At 40.9% G+C, this 17459-nt stretch overlaps 1 protein-coding gene across 1 annotated transcript in view; it reads right to left on the bottom strand.

Moving 5' to 3' along the window:
- LOC139579579 (ankyrin-3-like) overlaps positions 1–17459 on the bottom strand; it is a 258392-nt gene that overhangs the window by 121354 nt on the left and 119579 nt on the right. The window contains exons 21-28 of the mRNA XM_071408336.1: positions 17370–17459; positions 16846–16944; positions 16448–16523; positions 8453–8579; positions 8079–8145; positions 6305–6408; positions 705–929; positions 435–533 (exon numbers count right to left, since the gene is read on the bottom strand). The exon at positions 17370–17459 is cut by the window's right edge and continues 9 nt beyond it. Coding sequence (XP_071264437.1) covers positions 435–533; positions 705–929; positions 6305–6408; positions 8079–8145; positions 8453–8579; positions 16448–16523; positions 16846–16944; positions 17370–17459 — 887 coding nt within the window. The remainder of the gene's footprint in view (positions 1–434; positions 534–704; positions 930–6304; positions 6409–8078; positions 8146–8452; positions 8580–16447; positions 16524–16845; positions 16945–17369) is intronic.

The following is a 17459-nucleotide window of genomic DNA, read 5'->3' as shown; positions in this document are numbered from 1 at the left end:
TGTTTTAGTTACCCCAGGAACTTGGTGCCAGGAGGCCCCAGCTGTAGTGTGTGTGTTACCCCAGGAACTTGGTGCCAGGAGGCCCCAGCTGTAGTGTTTTAGTTACCCCAGGAACTTGGTGCCAGGAGGCCCCAGCTGTAGTGTTTTAGTTACCCCAGGAACTTGGTGCCAGGAGGCCCCAGCTGTAGTGTTTTAGTTACCCCAGGAACTTGGTGCCAGGAGGCCCCAGCTGTAGTGTTTTAGTTACCCCAGGAACTTGGTGCCAGGAGGCCCCAGCTGTAGTGTTTTAGTTACCCCAGGAACTTGGTGCCAGGAGGCCCCAGCTGTAGTGTTTAGTTACCCCAGGAACTTGGTGCCAGGAGGCCTCAGCTGTAGTGTTTTAGTTACCCCAGGAACTTGGTGCCAGGAGGCCCCAGCTGTAGTGTTTTAGTTACCCCAGGAACTTGGTGCCAGGAGGCCCCAGCTGTAGTATCCTGCTGACCAGACTCTCTCCCTCGTTGAGGGGGGGCGGGGCCGTGGGGAGGTGGAGCTTACTGATCCATTACGCAGCACGGGGTGGAGAAGAGAACGTCAACAAACACACACGCGAGGACGTACACACATTACATACACACACACGAACGAGCACACGTACACACAGACACCCCCCCCCCTCTCTCTCTCTCTCTCTCGCCCACACTCCCCCCTCCCTCTCTCCGTCTCACCCGAGGAACTGTGCCCCGGTGGGGCCGACCTCGATGATGCGTCCTGCCAGCCCCTCTCCCTCCACCATGGGGGGCATGGACGCCAGGCGGTGCCTCTTCACCAGGCGGCACGTCACCCGCGTCGGAGCGGAACACTTCCTGGGCGGCACGATGATGCGCAGCCCGTTGTGACGGCAACCACGCATGGCCCCGCCCCTGGCGTCCACCATGAAACTGACCAGGAAGCTGAGGGGAGAGGAGGAGAGGAGAAGGAGAGGGGGAAGGAGAGGGGGAAGGAGAATGAGGGAGGGAAAGGGAGGGGGAGTGAGGGGAGGGAAGGGACGGGGGAGTGAGGGGAGGGAAGGGAAGGGTAGATGGAGAGGGATTAGGGAAGGGGAGAGGAGATGAAGTAGGGAAGGAGAGAGGAGAGGAGATGGAGTAGGTAGAGGGAGAGGGAGTAAGGAAGGGGTGAGGAGAGGAGAGGAAGTAAGGAGTAAGGAAGGGGAGAGGAAGGGAAAGGTAGAAGAGGAAGGGAAGGGGAGGAGTAGGGAGGGGGAGAGGAGAGGGAGAGGGAGTAGGGAAGGGGAGAGAAGAGAATATGAAGTAGGGAAGGGGAGAGGAGAGGAGAGGGGAGGGAGATGGAGTAGGGAAGGGGAGAGAAGATGAAGTAGGGAAGGGGAGAGGAGAGGAGAGGAGAGGGGAGGGAGAGGGAGTAGGGAAGGGGAGAGGAGAGGGAGAGGTGTGGAGGGAGAGGGAAGAGGGGCAACGGGGGAGAAGGGGTTAAATGGTTGATCTGTGAAAGGGTGTGTTTCCACCACCATTTCTTGCATAATTGTACAGCCATTAAAAGATCTCAGCATGTGGAACGAACAAATGATCTGTCGGCATTTATACAACAATACCAAAACGTTCCATCGCAGATGTCGTGACGTTTTTTTATACGGTATGACTTTACTCGCATAAAAACTGCGGATGGAAACGGCGGTTAGTGACATTGTTGTGAAGTGAGAAACAGGCCGTTAATAAAGTCTGATCGCTATCATGTTCCTCAATGAATTCAGCGCGTTTCAGCAGGAGACCTCCTGGGTTATCTCCACGCAGACCTCAGGAAGCACCGACTTGGTCACCGCAGTCAAACAAACAGGCAAACGACCAAAGTTGCTTCGTAACCTCCTTCAACGAATGACAGAACATCTCCGATATTTGGCAAAATGAAGTGAATGATTATACAGGTAGTTGTTACGCTCGTCGTAATGATGGGACGAAGGCGCAGCGGGAGTAGAGTTCAATATCATTTTAATAAACTGAAACTCACCAAAACAAAACAACAAACAAACAAACAAACAAACAAACAAACAAACAAACCAACCAACCAACCAACCAACCAACCAACCAACCAACCAACCAACCAACCAACCAACCAACCAACCAACCAACCAACCAAAGGAAACGTGACGCTACTGATGTGCACTAAGGCAACTATACATAGACAAGATCCCACAACACAAAGGAGGAAAATGGCTGCCTAAATATGATCCCCAATCAGAGACAACGATAAATAGCTGTCTCTGATTGGGAACCATATCAGGCCAACATAGAAATACAAAACCCCCAAGGCATACAAAAAACTTCATGTGTGTGACAGAGATGCCTACGTAGTGAATTGTTAACAGACTTAATGTCTATGTAGTGAATTGTTAACAGACTTCATGTCTATGTAGTGAATTGTTTACAGACTTCATGTCTGTGTAGTGAATTGTTAACAGACTTCATGTCTATGTAGTGAATTGTTTACAGACTTCATATCTATGTAGTGTGTTAACAGACTTCATGTCTACGTAGTGAATTGTGCACAGGCCTGTCTGAAGAGTTACAGAGACAGCTCAAAGAGGCACACGTTACTTCCCAGGCCATACTGTAGGGGTTTCCTGTTTCCTGCATTCGGGTCATGTGTGCAGTCCGGCAGGGTCAATTATACGTGAGGTTTGAATTCATGGCGGCTCAGTGTGAAGTAGATATGCCAGGCTAATGGCTTCCATGACAACCTGTTTGTCCATTCCAAATCTATTCACTTCAATTCCATTCTATTCACTTCCAATCAAATATATTCACTTTCATTCCATTATATTAATTTCCATTCCATTCTACCCACTCCCATTCCATTCTATCCACTTCCATTCTACTGACTTCTATTCCATTCTACTGACTTCTATTCCATTCTACTGACTTCTATTCCATTCTATCCACTTCTATTCCATTCTATCCACTTCTATTCCATTCTACTGACTTCCATTCCATTCTACTGACTTCCATTCCATTCTACTGACTTCCATTCCATTCTACTGACTTCCATTCCATTCTACTGACTTCTATTCCATTCTACTGACTTCCATTCCATTCTACTGACTTCCATTCCATTCTACTGACTTCTATTCCATTCTACTGACTTCTATTCCATTCTACTGACTTCTATTCCATTCTACTGACTTCTATTCCATTCTACTGACTTCTATTCCATTCAACCCACTTCTATTCCATTCTACTGACTTCTATTCCATTCTACTGACTTCTATTCCATTCAACCCACTTCTATTCCATTCTACTGACTTCTATTCCATTCTACTGACTTCTATTCCATTCAATCCACTTCTATTCCATTCTACTGACTTCTATTCCATTCTACTGACTTCTATTCCATTCAACCCACTTCTATTCCATTCTACTGACTTCTATTCCATTCTACTGACTTCTATTCCATTCTACTGACTTCTATTCCATTCTACTGACTTCTATTCCATTCAACCCACTTCTATTCCATTCTACTGACTTCTATTACATTCTACTGACTTCTATTCCATTCAACCCACTTATATTCCATTCTACTGACTTATATTCCATTCCAGTCAGTATCACTCTACTCCCATTCCAATATTCCATTCCAAGTAACTTCTGAGTTGCCAGACAGGTGGAAGAGAGGCATCAGAAGCTATTGTATCGCTCCAGGAATCAGCTTTCTTTAAGATGGATGAACTTCAAGTAACGATGTGTTAGTACCTACAGTATATCCAACTTACCTTGGATTTCTATAGCATTACTATTGCATCTATAGTCTTCTTACATGCATATAACTGAAAGATGAGATAGTGTAGGATGTACCCCCGGGAGAAGAAGGGGACAGCATGCATGGAGAGGTGGAGGTGAAGAACAGGAGGAGGAGGAAAGAGAGAGAGAGAGAGAGAGAGAGAGAGAGAGAGAGAGAGAGAGAGAGAGAGAGAGAGAGAGAGAGAGAGAGAGAGAGAGATGAAACAGAGAGAGAAATCACCTGCTGTTGTCATGGTCTAGGCACGGGGAGGATTGGCTAGAAGCAGACAAAACACACACCATCAGAGAGAGAAATATATAGAGAGAGAAACTTAGAGTGAGAGGGAGAGAGAGACACAGAGACACAGAGACACAGAGAAAGGGACCAGAAAGAAAGACAGAGAAAGAAACACAGCACAGAGATAGAGGGAGACACAGAGATAGAAACACAGAGATAGAACTACAGAGATAGAACTACAGAGATAGAAACACAGAGATAGAAACACAGAGATAGAAACACAGAGATAGAGGAAGACAGAGAGATAGAAACACAGAGATAGAAAGACAGAGATAGAGGAAGACAGAGATATAGAAACACAGAGATAGAAACACAGAGATAGAAACACAGAGATAGAAACACAGAGATAGAAACACAGAGATAGAAACACAGAGATAGAAACACAGAGATAGAAACACAGAGATAGAACTACAGAGATAGAAACACAGAGATAGAAACACAGAGATAGAAACACAGAGATAGAAACACAGAGATAGAAACACAGAGATAGTACTATAGAGATAGAAACACAGAGATAGAAACACAGAGATAGAAACACAGAGATAGAACTATAGAGATAGAAACACAGAGATAGAAACACAGAGATAGAAACACAGAGATAGAAACACAGAGATAGAAACACAGAGATAGAAACACAGAGATAGAACTACAGAGATAGAAACACAGAGATAGAACTACAGAGATAGAAACACAGAGATAGAAACACAGAGACACGGAGATAGAAACGCAGAGATAGAAACACAGATATAGAAACACAGAGATAGAACTATAGAGATAGAAACACAGAGATAGAAACACAGAGATAGAAATACAGAGATAGAAACACAGCACAGAGATAGAGGGAGACAAGGAGATAGAAACACAGAGATAGAGGAAGACAGAGAGATAGAACACAGAGATAGAAACACAGAGATAGAACTACAGAGATAGAAACACAGAGATAGAAACACAGAGATAGAAACACAGATATATAAATACAGAGATAGAAACACAGAGATAGAAACACAGAGATAGAAACACTGAGATAGAAACACAGAGATAGAACTATAGAGATATAAATACAGAGATAGAAACACAGCACAGAGATAGAGGGAGACAGAGAGATAGAAACACAGAGATAGAAACACTGAGATAGCAGCACAGAGATAGAACTACAGAGATAGAAACACAGAGATAGAAACACAGGGATAGAAACACAGAGATAGAACTATAGAGATATAAATACAGAGATAGAAACACAGAGATAGAAACACAGAGATAGAAAAACAGAGATAGAAACACAGAGATAGAAACACAGAGATAGAACTACAGAGATAGAAACACAGCACAGAGATAGAGGGAGACAGAGAGAAAGAAACACAGAGATAGAAACACTGAGATAGAACTACAGAGATAGAAACACAGAGATAGCAGCACAGAGATAGAGGGAGACAGAGAGATAGAAATACAGAGATAGAAACACAGAAATAGAAACACAGAGATAGAAACACAGAGATAGAACACAGAGATAGAAACACAGAGATAGAACACAGAGATAGAGGGAGACAGAGAGATAGAAATACAGAGATAGAAACACAGAGATAGAAACACAGAGATAGAAACACAGAGATAGAAACACAGAGATAGAACTACAGAGATATAAACACAGCACAGAGATAGAAACACAGAGATATAAACACAGAGATAGAAACACAGAGATAGAAACACAGAGATATAAACACAGAGATAGAAACACAGAGATATAAACACAGAGATAGAAACACAGAGATATAAACACAGCACAGAGATAGAGGGAGAAAACATAATAGAAAGTGAAGGAGTGAAATAGAAGTGTAAAGGGGAAATTAACGTTGATTTAGGAGGTGAATCAAACTCTATCGTGTAAAACAGTGAATATTACTAAACATGCGCAGCTGCGTGTGTGTGTATGTTTGCGCGCGCGTGTGTGTGTGTGTGTGTGTGCGTGAGTGCGTGTGTACGTGCGCGTGTGTGTGTGTGTATGTTTGCGTGCTTGCATGTGTGTGTGTGTGCGTGCGTGTGTGTGTGCGCGTGTGTACGTGCGTATGTGTGTGTGTGTGCGTACGTGCATATGTGTGTGCGTGTGCATGTGTGTGTGCACGTGTGTCCGTGCGTATGTGTGTGTGTGTGTGTGTGTGTGCATGTGTGTGTGTGTGTGTGTGTGTGTGCGCGTGTGTACGTGCGTATGTGTGTGCGTGTGCATGTGTGTGTGCACCATACTAACCCAGAGTGCAGCAGGCTAGATGACAGCACTACGTTGTCCAGGTGCTCTGCTCCCCAGCTCAGTCTGAAGGAGTCCTTCTCATTCTCTCTGGACAGAGACGACACCTGCTGACCAACACACACAACGCTACTCAACTACATCTGGAGGTAGACTTCAACAGAAACAGGTGTATTTATATAAGTGAGGATACAGGTGTGTTAAGGTCTCTACAGGTGTGTTAAGGTTTCTACAGGTGTGTGTAAGGGTTTGTATGTCTGTAAAGGTGTGTAAAGGTGTGTACTTATGTGTAAATGTGTGTACAGGTTTGTAAAGCTGTGTGTAAAGGTTGTAATGATGTGTACAGCTGTGTGAAGGTGTACACAGGTTTCTGTAAAGGTGTGTAAAGGTGTGCAAAGGTGTGCAAAGGTGTGTACATGTGTGTAAAGGTGTGTAGAGATGTGTAGAGGTGTGTATAGGTGTGTAAAGGTGTGTGGAGGTGTTTAAAGGTGTGTAGAGGTGTGTAAAGGTGTGCACATGTGTATACAGGTGTGTAGAGGTTTGTAGGGGTGTGTAGAGGTGTGTAAAGGTGTGTAAAGGTGTGTAGAGGTTTATACAGGTGTGTAGAGGTGTGTAGAGGTGTGAAGAGGTGTGTAGATGTGTGTAGAGGTGTGTAGAGGTTTATACAGGTGTGTAGAGGTGTGTAGAGGTTTATACAGGTGTGTAGAGGTTTATACAGGTGTGTATAGGTGTGTAGAGGTTTATACAGGTGTGTAGAGGTGTGTAGAGGTTTATATAGGTGTGTATAGGTGTGTAGAGGTTTATACAGGTGTGTAGAGGTGTGTAGAGGTTTATACAGGTGTGTAGAGGTGTGTAGAGGTTTATACAGGTGTGTAGAGGTGTGTAGAGGTTTATACAGGTGTGTAGAGGTGTGTAGAGGTTTATGCAGGTGTGTAGAGGTGTGTAGAGGTGTGTACATGTGTGTAGAAGTGTGTAGAGGTTTATACAGGTGTGTAGAGGTGTGTAGAGGTTTATACAGGTGTGTAGAGGTGTGTAGAGGTTTATACAGGTGTGTAGAGGTTTATACAGGTGTGTAGAGGTGTGTAGAGGTTTATACAGGTGTGTAGAGGTGTGTAGAGGTTTATACAGGTGTGTAGAGGTTTATACAGGTGTGTAGAGGTGTGTAGAGGTTTATACAGGTGTGTAGAGGTTTATACAGGTGTGTAGAGGTTTATACAGGTGTGTAGAGGTGTGTAGAGGTTTATACAGGTGTGTAGAGGTGTGTAGAGGTGTGTAGAGGTGTGTACATGTGTGTAGAAGTGTGTAGAGGTTTATACAGGTGTGTAGAGGTGTGTAGAGGTTTATACAGGTGTGTAGAGCTGTGTAGAGGTGTGTAGAGGTGTGTACAAGTGTGTAGAGGTTTATACAGGTGTGTAGAGGTTTATACAGGTGTGTAGAGGTGTGTAGAGGTTTATGCAGGTGTGTAGAGGTGTGTAGAGGTGTGTACATGTGTGTAGAAGTGTGTAGAGGTGTGTAGAGGTGTGTAGAGCTGTGTAGAGGTTTATACAGGTGTGTAGAGGTGTATACAGGTGTGTAGAGGTGTGTAGAGGTTTATACAGGTGTGTAGAGGTGTGTAGAGATGTGTAGAGGTGTGTAGAGGTTTATACAGGTGTGTAGAGGTGTGTAGAGGTGTGTAGAGGTGTGTAGAGGTGTGAAGAGGATGTACAGGTGTGTAGAGGTATGTAGAGGTGTGTACAGGTGTGTACAGGTCTGTAAAGGTGTGTAAAGGTGTAATGACCTGGTGGCTGGTGATCATGTCTTCAATCAAGACTCCATCTCTCTGGTGGACAGGGGTCTGATGAGACCTGGAGACATAGACAGTATTATACACATCAACACAGTGTGTGTGTGAGTGTGTGTGTGTCTGTCCTTCTGTCAGTGTGAGTGTTTACCAAAGGAGGCTGGTGGAACCTTAACTGGGGAGGATGGGCTCGTGGTAATGGCTGGAGCAGAATGTGTGGAACGGTATCAGGTGTCGATACCATTCCATTTGCTCCGTTCCAGACATTACTGTGAGCCCGTCCTCCCCTCAGCAGCCTCCACTGGTGACTGTGTGTGTGTGTGTGGTAGTGTGTGTGTGGGTGTGTATTTGTGTGTCCGTGCGTGTATCACCTGTCCAGGTTGTGGCTCATGTAGTTGAATCCGTCCAGGTATTGTCCAGGTAGAGAGTCGTCTCCCAGCTCCCTCAGGTCCTCAGCTCTCAGGTACTCCCCTCCATCACCTGTCATAGTGTCCTCACCTGGGGGGAGAGGAGGGGGAGGAGAGGAGGAGGGGAGGAGGGGGAGAAGTGGGAGAGGAGAGGAGAGGAGGAGGGGGAGAGGAGGGGGAGAGGAGGAGAGGAGAGGAGGAGGGGAGAAGGGGGATGAGGGGGAGGAGGGGAGAAGTGGGAGGAGGGGGAGAGGGGGAGAGGGTTGGGAGGAGGGGAGAAGGGGGATGAGGGGGAGGAGGGGAGAAGGGGAAGAGGAAGAGGAGGGGGAGATGGGGAGAAGGGGAAGAGGGGGAGGAGGGGGAGATGGGGGAGTACAGGGGGAGGAGGGGAGAAGAGGAGGGGGAGATGGGGGAGTACAGGGGGAGGAGGGGATATAAATAGAAAGAGTTAAAAGGTGAAGTCAGTCATCTCTGGCAGTAGCCTGGTAGAATCCCCCCAGAATGTATTATAGAAGTGATGTTATTCTAGAACACATAGCTATAGAATCCCCCCAGAATGTATTATAGAAGTGATGTTATTCTAGAACACATAGCTATAGAATCCCCCCAGAATGTATTATAGAAGTGATGTTATTCTAGAACACATAGCTATAGAATCCCCCCAGAATGTATTATAGAAGTGATGTTATTCTAGAACACATAGCTATAGAATCCCCCCAGAATGTATTATAGAAGTGATGTTATTCTAGAACACATAGCTATAGAATCCCCCCAGAATGTATTATAGAAGTGATGTTATTCTAGAACACATAGCTATAGAATCCCCCCAGAATGTATTATAGAAGTGATGTTATTCTAGAACACATAGCTATAGAATCCCCCCAGAATGTATTATAGAAGTGATGTTATTCTAGAACACATAGCTATAGAATCCCCCCAGAATGTATTATAGAAGTGATGTTATTCTAGAACACATAGCTATAGAATCCCCCCAGAATGTATTATAGAAGTGATGTTATTCTAGAACACATAGCTATAGAATCCCCCCAGAATGTATTATAGAAGTGATGTTATTCTAGAACACATAGATATAGAATCCCCCCAGAATGTATTATAGAAGTGATGTTATTCTAGAACACATAGCTATAGAATCCCCCCAGAATGTATTATAGAAGTGATGTTATTCTAGAACACATAGCTATAGAATCCCCCCAGAATGTATTATAGAAGTGATGTTATTCTAGAACACATAACTATAGAATCCCCCCAGAATGTATTATAGAAGTGATGTTATTCTAGAACACATAGCTATAGAATCCCCCCAGAATGTATTATAGAAGTGATCATGTTATTCTAGAACACATAGCTATAGAATCTCCCCAGAATGTATTATAGAAGTGATGTTATTCTAGAACACATAGCTATAGAATCCCCCCAGAATGTATTATAGATGTGATGTTATTATAGAACACATAGCTATAGAATCCCCCCAGAATGTATTGTAGATGTGATCATGTTATTCTAGAACACATAGCTATAGAATCCCCCAGAATGTATTATAGAAGTGATGTTATTATAGAACACATAGCTATAGAATCCCCCCAGAATGTATTTTAGATGTGATAATGTTATTCTAGAACACATAGCTATAGAATCCCCCAGAATGTATTATAGAAGTGATGTTATTATAGAACACATAGCTATAGAATCCCCCCAGAATGTATTATAGAAGTGATATTATTATAGAACACATATCTATAGAATCCCCCCAGAATGTATTATAGAAGTGATGTTATTATAGAACACATAGCTATAGAATCCCCCCAGAATGTATTATAGAAGTGATGTTATTCTAGAACACATAGCTATAGAATCCCCCCAGAATGTATTATAGAAGTGATCATGTTATTCTAGAACACATAGCTATAGAATCCCCCCAGAATGTATTATAGAAGTGATCATGTTATTCTAGAACACATAGCTATAGAATCCCCCCAGAATGTATTATAGAAGTGATCATGTTATTCTAGAACACATAGCTATAGAATCCCCCCCAGAATGTATTATAGAAGAGATGTTATTCTAGAACACATAGCTATAGAATCCCCCCAGAATGTATTTTAGATGTGATAATGTTATTCTAGAACACATAGCTATGGAATCCCCCCAGAATGTATTATAGATGTGATGTTATTATAGAACACATAGCTATAGAATCCCCCCAGAATGTATTATAGATGTGATAATGTTATTCTAGAACACATAGCTATAGAATCCCCCCAGAATGTATTATAGAAGTGATAATGTTATTCTAGAACACATAGCTATAGAATCCCCCCAGAATGTATTATAGAAGTGATGTTATTCTAGAACACATAGCTATAGAATCCCCCCAGAATGTATTATAGAAGTGATGTTATTCTAGAACACATAGCTATAGAATCCCCCCAGAATGTATTATAGAAGTGATGTTATTCTAGAACACATAGCTATAGAATCCCACCAGAATGTATTATAGAAGTGATGTTATTCTAGAACACATAGCTATAGAATCCCCCCAGAATGTATTATAGAAGTGATGTTATTCTAGAACACATAGCTATAGAATCCCCCCAGAATGTATTATAGAAGTGATGTTATTCTAGAACACATAGATATAGAATCCCCCCAGAATGTATTATAGAAGTGATGTTATTCTAGAACACATAGCTATAGAATCCCCCCAGAATGTATTATAGAAGTGATGTTATTCTAGAACACATAGCTATAGAATCCCCCCAGAATGTATTATAGAAGTGATGTTATTCTAGAACACATAACTATAGAATCCCCCCAGAATGTATTATAGAAGTGATGTTATTCTAGAACACATAGCTATAGAATCCCCCCAGAATGTATTATAGAAGTGATCATGTTATTCTAGAACACATAGCTATAGAATCCCCCCAGAATGTATTATAGAAGTGATGTTATTCTAGAACACATAGCTATAGAATCCCCCCAGAATGTATTATAGATGTGATGTTATTATAGAACACATAGCTATAGAATCCCCCCAGAATGTATTGTAGATGTGATCATGTTATTCTAGAACACATAGCTATAGAATCCCCCAGAATGTATTATAGAAGTGATGTTATTATAGAACACATAGCTATAGAATCCCCCCAGAATGTATTTTAGATGTGATAATGTTATTCTAGAACACATAGCTATAGAATCCCCCAGAATGTATTATAGAAGTGATGTTATTATAGAACACATAGCTATAGAATCCCCCCAGAATGTATTATAGAAGTGATGTTATTATAGAACACATATCTATAGAATCCCCCCAGAATGTATTATAGAAGTGATGTTATTATAGAACACATAGCTATAGAATCCCCCCAGAATGTATTATAGAAGTGATGTTATTCTAGAACACATAGCTATAGAATCCCCCCAGAATGTATTATAGAAGTGATCGTGTTATTCTAGAACACATAGCTATAGAATCCCCCCAGAATGTATTATAGAAGTGATCATGTTATTCTAGAACACATAGCTATAGAATCCCCCCAGAATGTATTATAGAAGTGATCATGTTATTCTAGAACACATAGCTATAGAATCCCCCCCAGAATGTATTATAGAAGAGATGTTATTCTAGAACACATAGCTATAGAATCCCCCCAGAATGTATTTTAGATGTGATAATGTTATTCTAGAACACATAGCTATGGAATCCCCCCAGAATGTATTATAGATGTGATGTTATTATAGAACACATAGCTATAGAATCCCCCCAGAATGTATTATAGATGTGATAATGTTATTCTAGAACACATAGCTATAGAATCCCCCCAGAATGTATTATAGAAGTGATAATGTTATTCTAGAACACATAGCTATAGAATCCCCCCAGAATGTATTATAGAAGTGATAATGTTATTCTAGAACACATAGCTATAGAATCCCCCCAGAATGTATTTTAGATGTGATAATGTTATTCTAGAACACATAGCTATAGAATCCCCCCAGAATGTATTATAGAAGTGATGTTATTCTAGAACACATAGCTATAGAATCCCCCCAGAATGTATTATAGAAGAGATGTTATTCTAGAACACATAGCTATAGAATCCCCCCAGAATGTATTATAGAAGTGATGTTATTCTAGAACACATAACTATAGAATCCCCCAGAATGTATTATAGAAGTGATGTTATTATAGAACACATAGCTATAGAATCCCCCCAGAATGTATTATAGAAGTGATGTTATTCTAGAACACATAGCTATAGAATCCCCCCAGAATGTATTATAGAAGTGATGTTATTCTAGAACACATAGCTATAGAATCCCCCCAGAATGTATTATAGAATTGATGTTATTCTAGAACACATAGCTATAGAATCCCCCCAGAATGTATTATAGAAGTGATGTTATTCTAGAACACATAGCTATAGAATCCCCCAGAATGTATTATAGAAGTGATGTTATTCTAGAACACATAACTATAGAATCCCCCCAGAATGTATTATAGAAGTGATGTTATTCTAGAACACATAGCTATAGAATCCCCCCAGAATGTATTATAGAAGTGATGTTATTCTAGAACACATAACTATAGAATCCCCCAGAATGTATTATAGAAGTGATGTTATTCTAGAACACATAGCTATAGAATCCCCCCAGAATGTATTATAGAAGTGATGTTATTCTAGAACACATAACTATAGAATCCCCCAGAATGTATTATAGAAGTGATGTTATTCTAGAACACATAGCTATAGAATCCCCCCAGAATGTATTATAGAAGTGATGTTATTCTAGAACACATAGCTATAGAATCCCCCCAGAATGTATTTTAGATGTGATCATGTTATTCTAGAACACATAGCTATAGAATCCCCCCAGAATGTATTATAGATGTGATCATGTTATTTTAGAACACATAGCTATAGAATCCCCCCAGAATGTATTATAGAAGTGATGTTATTCTAGAACACATAGCTATAGAATCCCCCCAGAATGTATTATAGATGTGATCATGTTATTCTAGAACACATAGCTATAGAATCCCCCCAGAATGTATTATAGATGTGATCATGTTATTTTAGAACACATAGCTATAGAATCCCCCCAGAATGTATTATAGAAGTGATGTTATTCTAGAACACATAGCTATAGAATCCCCCCAGAATTTATTTTAGATGTGATAATGTTATTCTAGAACACATAGCTATGTGCATTTTGTTCTCTGTGACATAAAAAATGATGACATTCATGACATTTAGCTGATATGGGAGAGAATACATTGAAGCAGCATATCAAACCAGGATAAGGTTGTAGTTTACACTGGCAACTAACAGGAATATTTACCAGGGCATAATATTGAATTATAAATGATGATTATTTAACTTGGAGATTTTGCGAACTAAAAGGCTAGCTAGCTTGCAGTGTTTAGCAAACTTGGAGATGTTGGGAACTAAAAAGATAGCTTATTTTGCTTTCACAACAAATGAGAAGACAACATGAAACCTCGAGAATCTACAGAGGTATTTTGTTTAGAATTAATAACTAGTGATTACAGGTTATTGTGAAATTATAGAACCTCTCTGTGACCAAAACATGTTCTATTAGCTGATAAGGGAATGAATACCAACTGGGATAATGTATTAGGTTACACCAACAAGTATAACAATATATCATTTTTTTAAAGACAATAAAAAAACAATACATAAAAAAAAAAAGGATTATTTCACTGGCTTAATAGTACTAGCAAGGGAAGGCGACTTCCTTGTTTTCACCGGCGAGGATATCCTCTTACCAAGAGGGGGTCAAAATCCAGTGGACAGGTCAAAATCCAGTGGACAGAACTGGTAGAATTCCATAACCAGTCTCAGACTACAGTAACATGGATCTTAACGTGTTGTAATTCACCCTCCTTTGCTGTGAATTACCTGCTGCTTTCTTGAGATTTATTTCAGTTGTATTTATATATTACCTCTGTTAGTGTTCTCCTCTTGTCACGACTTCTGCCGAAGTCGGTCCCTCTCCTTGTTCGGGTCGACGTTCGGCGGTCAACGTCACCGGCCTTCTAGCCACCGCCGATCCACTTTTCATTTTCCATTTGTTTTGTCTTTGTCTCATCACACCTGGCTTCACTCACCCAATTACTTGTTTATTATTTAACCCCATGTTTTGTTTGTGAGTGATTGTTCTTTGTACATCGGTCTGTTTTTGTGGGCTCGCTATATTGCTTTGTATTTTGTATACTTTGAGTAAAGTACATTGATTACTCATATCTTCTGTCCTGCGCCTGACTCTCTACACCAGCTACACACAGGACCTTTACACCTCTAAAAAAGTGTGTTTTCTGTAAAGCCTATTGTCTGTCGCAATCCCAGTATTTATTTATATATTATCTCTGTTAGTGTTCTCCTCTAAAAAGGTGTGTTTTCTGTAAAGCCTATTGTCTGTCTCAATCCCAGTATTTATTTATATATTATCTCTGTTAGTGTTCTCCTCTAAAAAGGTGTGTTTTCTGTAAAGCCTATTGTCTGTCTCAATCCCAGTATTTATTTATATATTATCTCTGTTAGTGTACACCTCTAAAAGGTGTGTTTTCTGTAAAGCCTATTGTCTGTCTCAATCCCAGTATTTATTTATATGTTATCTCTGTTAGTGTTCCCCTCTAAAACGTGTGTTTTCTGTAAAGCCTATTGTCTGTCTCAATCCCAGTATTTATTTATATATTATCTCTGTTAGTGTTCACCTCTAAAAAGGTGTGTTTTCTGTAAAGCCTCTTGTCTGTCTCAATCCCAGTATTTATTTATATATTATCTCTGTTAGTGTTCACCTCTAAAAGGTGTGTTTTCTGTAAAGCCTATTGTCTGTCTCAATCCCAGTATTTATTTATATATTATCTCTGTTAGTGTACACCTCTAAAAGGTGTGTTTTCTGTAAAGCATATTGTCTGTCTCAATCCCAGTATTTATTTATATATTATCTCTGTTAGTGTTCTCCTCTAAAAAGGTGTGTTTTCTGTAAAGCCTATTGTCTGTCTCAATCCCAGTATTTATTTATATATTATCTCTGTTAGTGTTCACCTCTAAAAGGTGTGTTTTCTGTAAAGCCTATTGTCTGTCTCAATCCCAGTATTTATTTATATATTATCTCTGTTAGTGTTCACCTCTAAAAAGGTGTGTTTTCTGTAAAGCCTATTGTCTGTCTCAATCCCAGTATTTATTTATATATTATCTCTGTTAGTGTTCTCCTCTAAAAAGGTGTGTTTTCTGTAAAGCCTATTGTCTGTCTCAATCCCAGTATTTATTTATATATTATCTCTGTTAGTGTTCTCCTCTAAAAGGTGTGTTTTCTGTAAAGCCTATTGTCTGTCTCAATCCCAGTATTTATTTATATATTATCTCTGTTAGTGTTCTCCTCTAAAAAGGTGTGTTTTCTGTAAAGCCTATTGTCTGTCTCAATCCCAGTATTTATTTATATATTATCTCTGTTAGTGTTCTCCTCTAAAAGGTGTGTTTTCTGTAAAGCCTATTGTCTGTCTCAATCCCAGTATTTATTTATATATTATCTCTGTTAGTGTTCTCCTCTAAAAAGGTGTGTTTTCTGTAAAGCCTATTGTCTGTCTCAATCCCAGTATTTATTTATATATTATCTCTGTTAGTGTTCTCCTCTAAAAAGGTGTGTTTTCTGTAAAGACTATTGTCTGTCTCAATCCCAGTATTTATTTATATATTATCTCTGTTAGTGTTCTCCTCTAAAAAGGTGTGTTTTCTGTAAAGCCTATTGTCTGTCTCAATCCCAGTATTTATTTATATATTATCTCTGTTAGTGTTCTCCTCTAAAAGGTGTGTTTTCTGTAAAGCCTATTGTCTGTCTCAATCCCAGTATTTATTTATATATTATCTCTGTTAGTGTTCTCCTCTCCTCCTGTAATCCTGAACTCACCTTCCTCATCCGACACGTCCAGTATCTCCGTCATGGTTTCCGGAACATTCATCTTGTGTTTCTCTGACGTCACCGTCTGTCAGCACCAACCAATCATGACCAGGGACAAACGAAAAAGAAAAACAAGGATTCAGCCCGTTAGAACCAGAGGGTTGTAACCATAGAAATAATATAAATGATATTCTGGGTTTGTTGTTGTTGTGAAAGTGTGAAGTAATGGACGGAAACTAACTGGTACTGTTGTGACAGACAGAGGACCGTGTTGATCCCTACACACTGATCTAACATCAGTTTGACATTGTCCCTGCTAAATGGTTAAGGTTAGGATATGAGAAGGGGTAAGCTGATCTGTGGTTAGGGGAAACTTCTACCTGGAAGCATCACGGGGGGTCACGTACCGTTGTCGTGGTGATGACCTCTTCTGTGACGACCTTCAGAGTGTCAACGACAGATATGTAACCCAGACGCCTGGCAATGGACAGAGCAGTGTTCCCATTCTGACCGAGAGAGAGAAAGAGAGAGAGAGGGGTAGAGAGAGGGGGGGATAATGAGGGAGAGAGAGAAAGAGAGAGAGAGGGAGGAAGGAAGGATAGAGAGTGCGAGAAAGCAAGTGAGAGGGGGAAAGGAGAGAGAACAAGAGCGTGTGAAAAGGCAGGAGAGGAAGAGTGAGAGAGGGAGAGTGAGAGAGAGAGAGAGAGAGAGAGAGAGAGAGAGAGAGAGAGAGAGAGAGAGGGAAGGAAGGAAGGAAGGAAGGAAGGAAGGAAGGAAGGAAGGAAGGGAGAATCAAACATCTAATCAAACAATCTGTGCGTGTGTGTGTGTGTGTGTGTGTGTGTGTGTGTGTGTGTGTGTGTGTGTGTGTGTGTGTGTGTGTGTGTGTGTGTGTGTGTGTGTGTGTGTGTGTGTGTGTGTGTGTTCTTACCACAGTGGTAGTGTTGGGTGTCGCTCCATGCTGTAACAGGACGTTGATGATGTGTGTGTGGCCCTGCTGTGCTGCCTGGTGAAGTGGTGT

This window comes from Salvelinus alpinus, chromosome 6, assembly GCF_045679555.1.
Source record: "Salvelinus alpinus chromosome 6, SLU_Salpinus.1, whole genome shotgun sequence".
NCBI lineage: Eukaryota > Metazoa > Chordata > Actinopteri > Salmoniformes > Salmonidae > Salvelinus > Salvelinus alpinus.
Note: the sequence above shows the minus strand (reverse complement) of the source record. Positions and strands in the feature narration are given on the sequence as shown.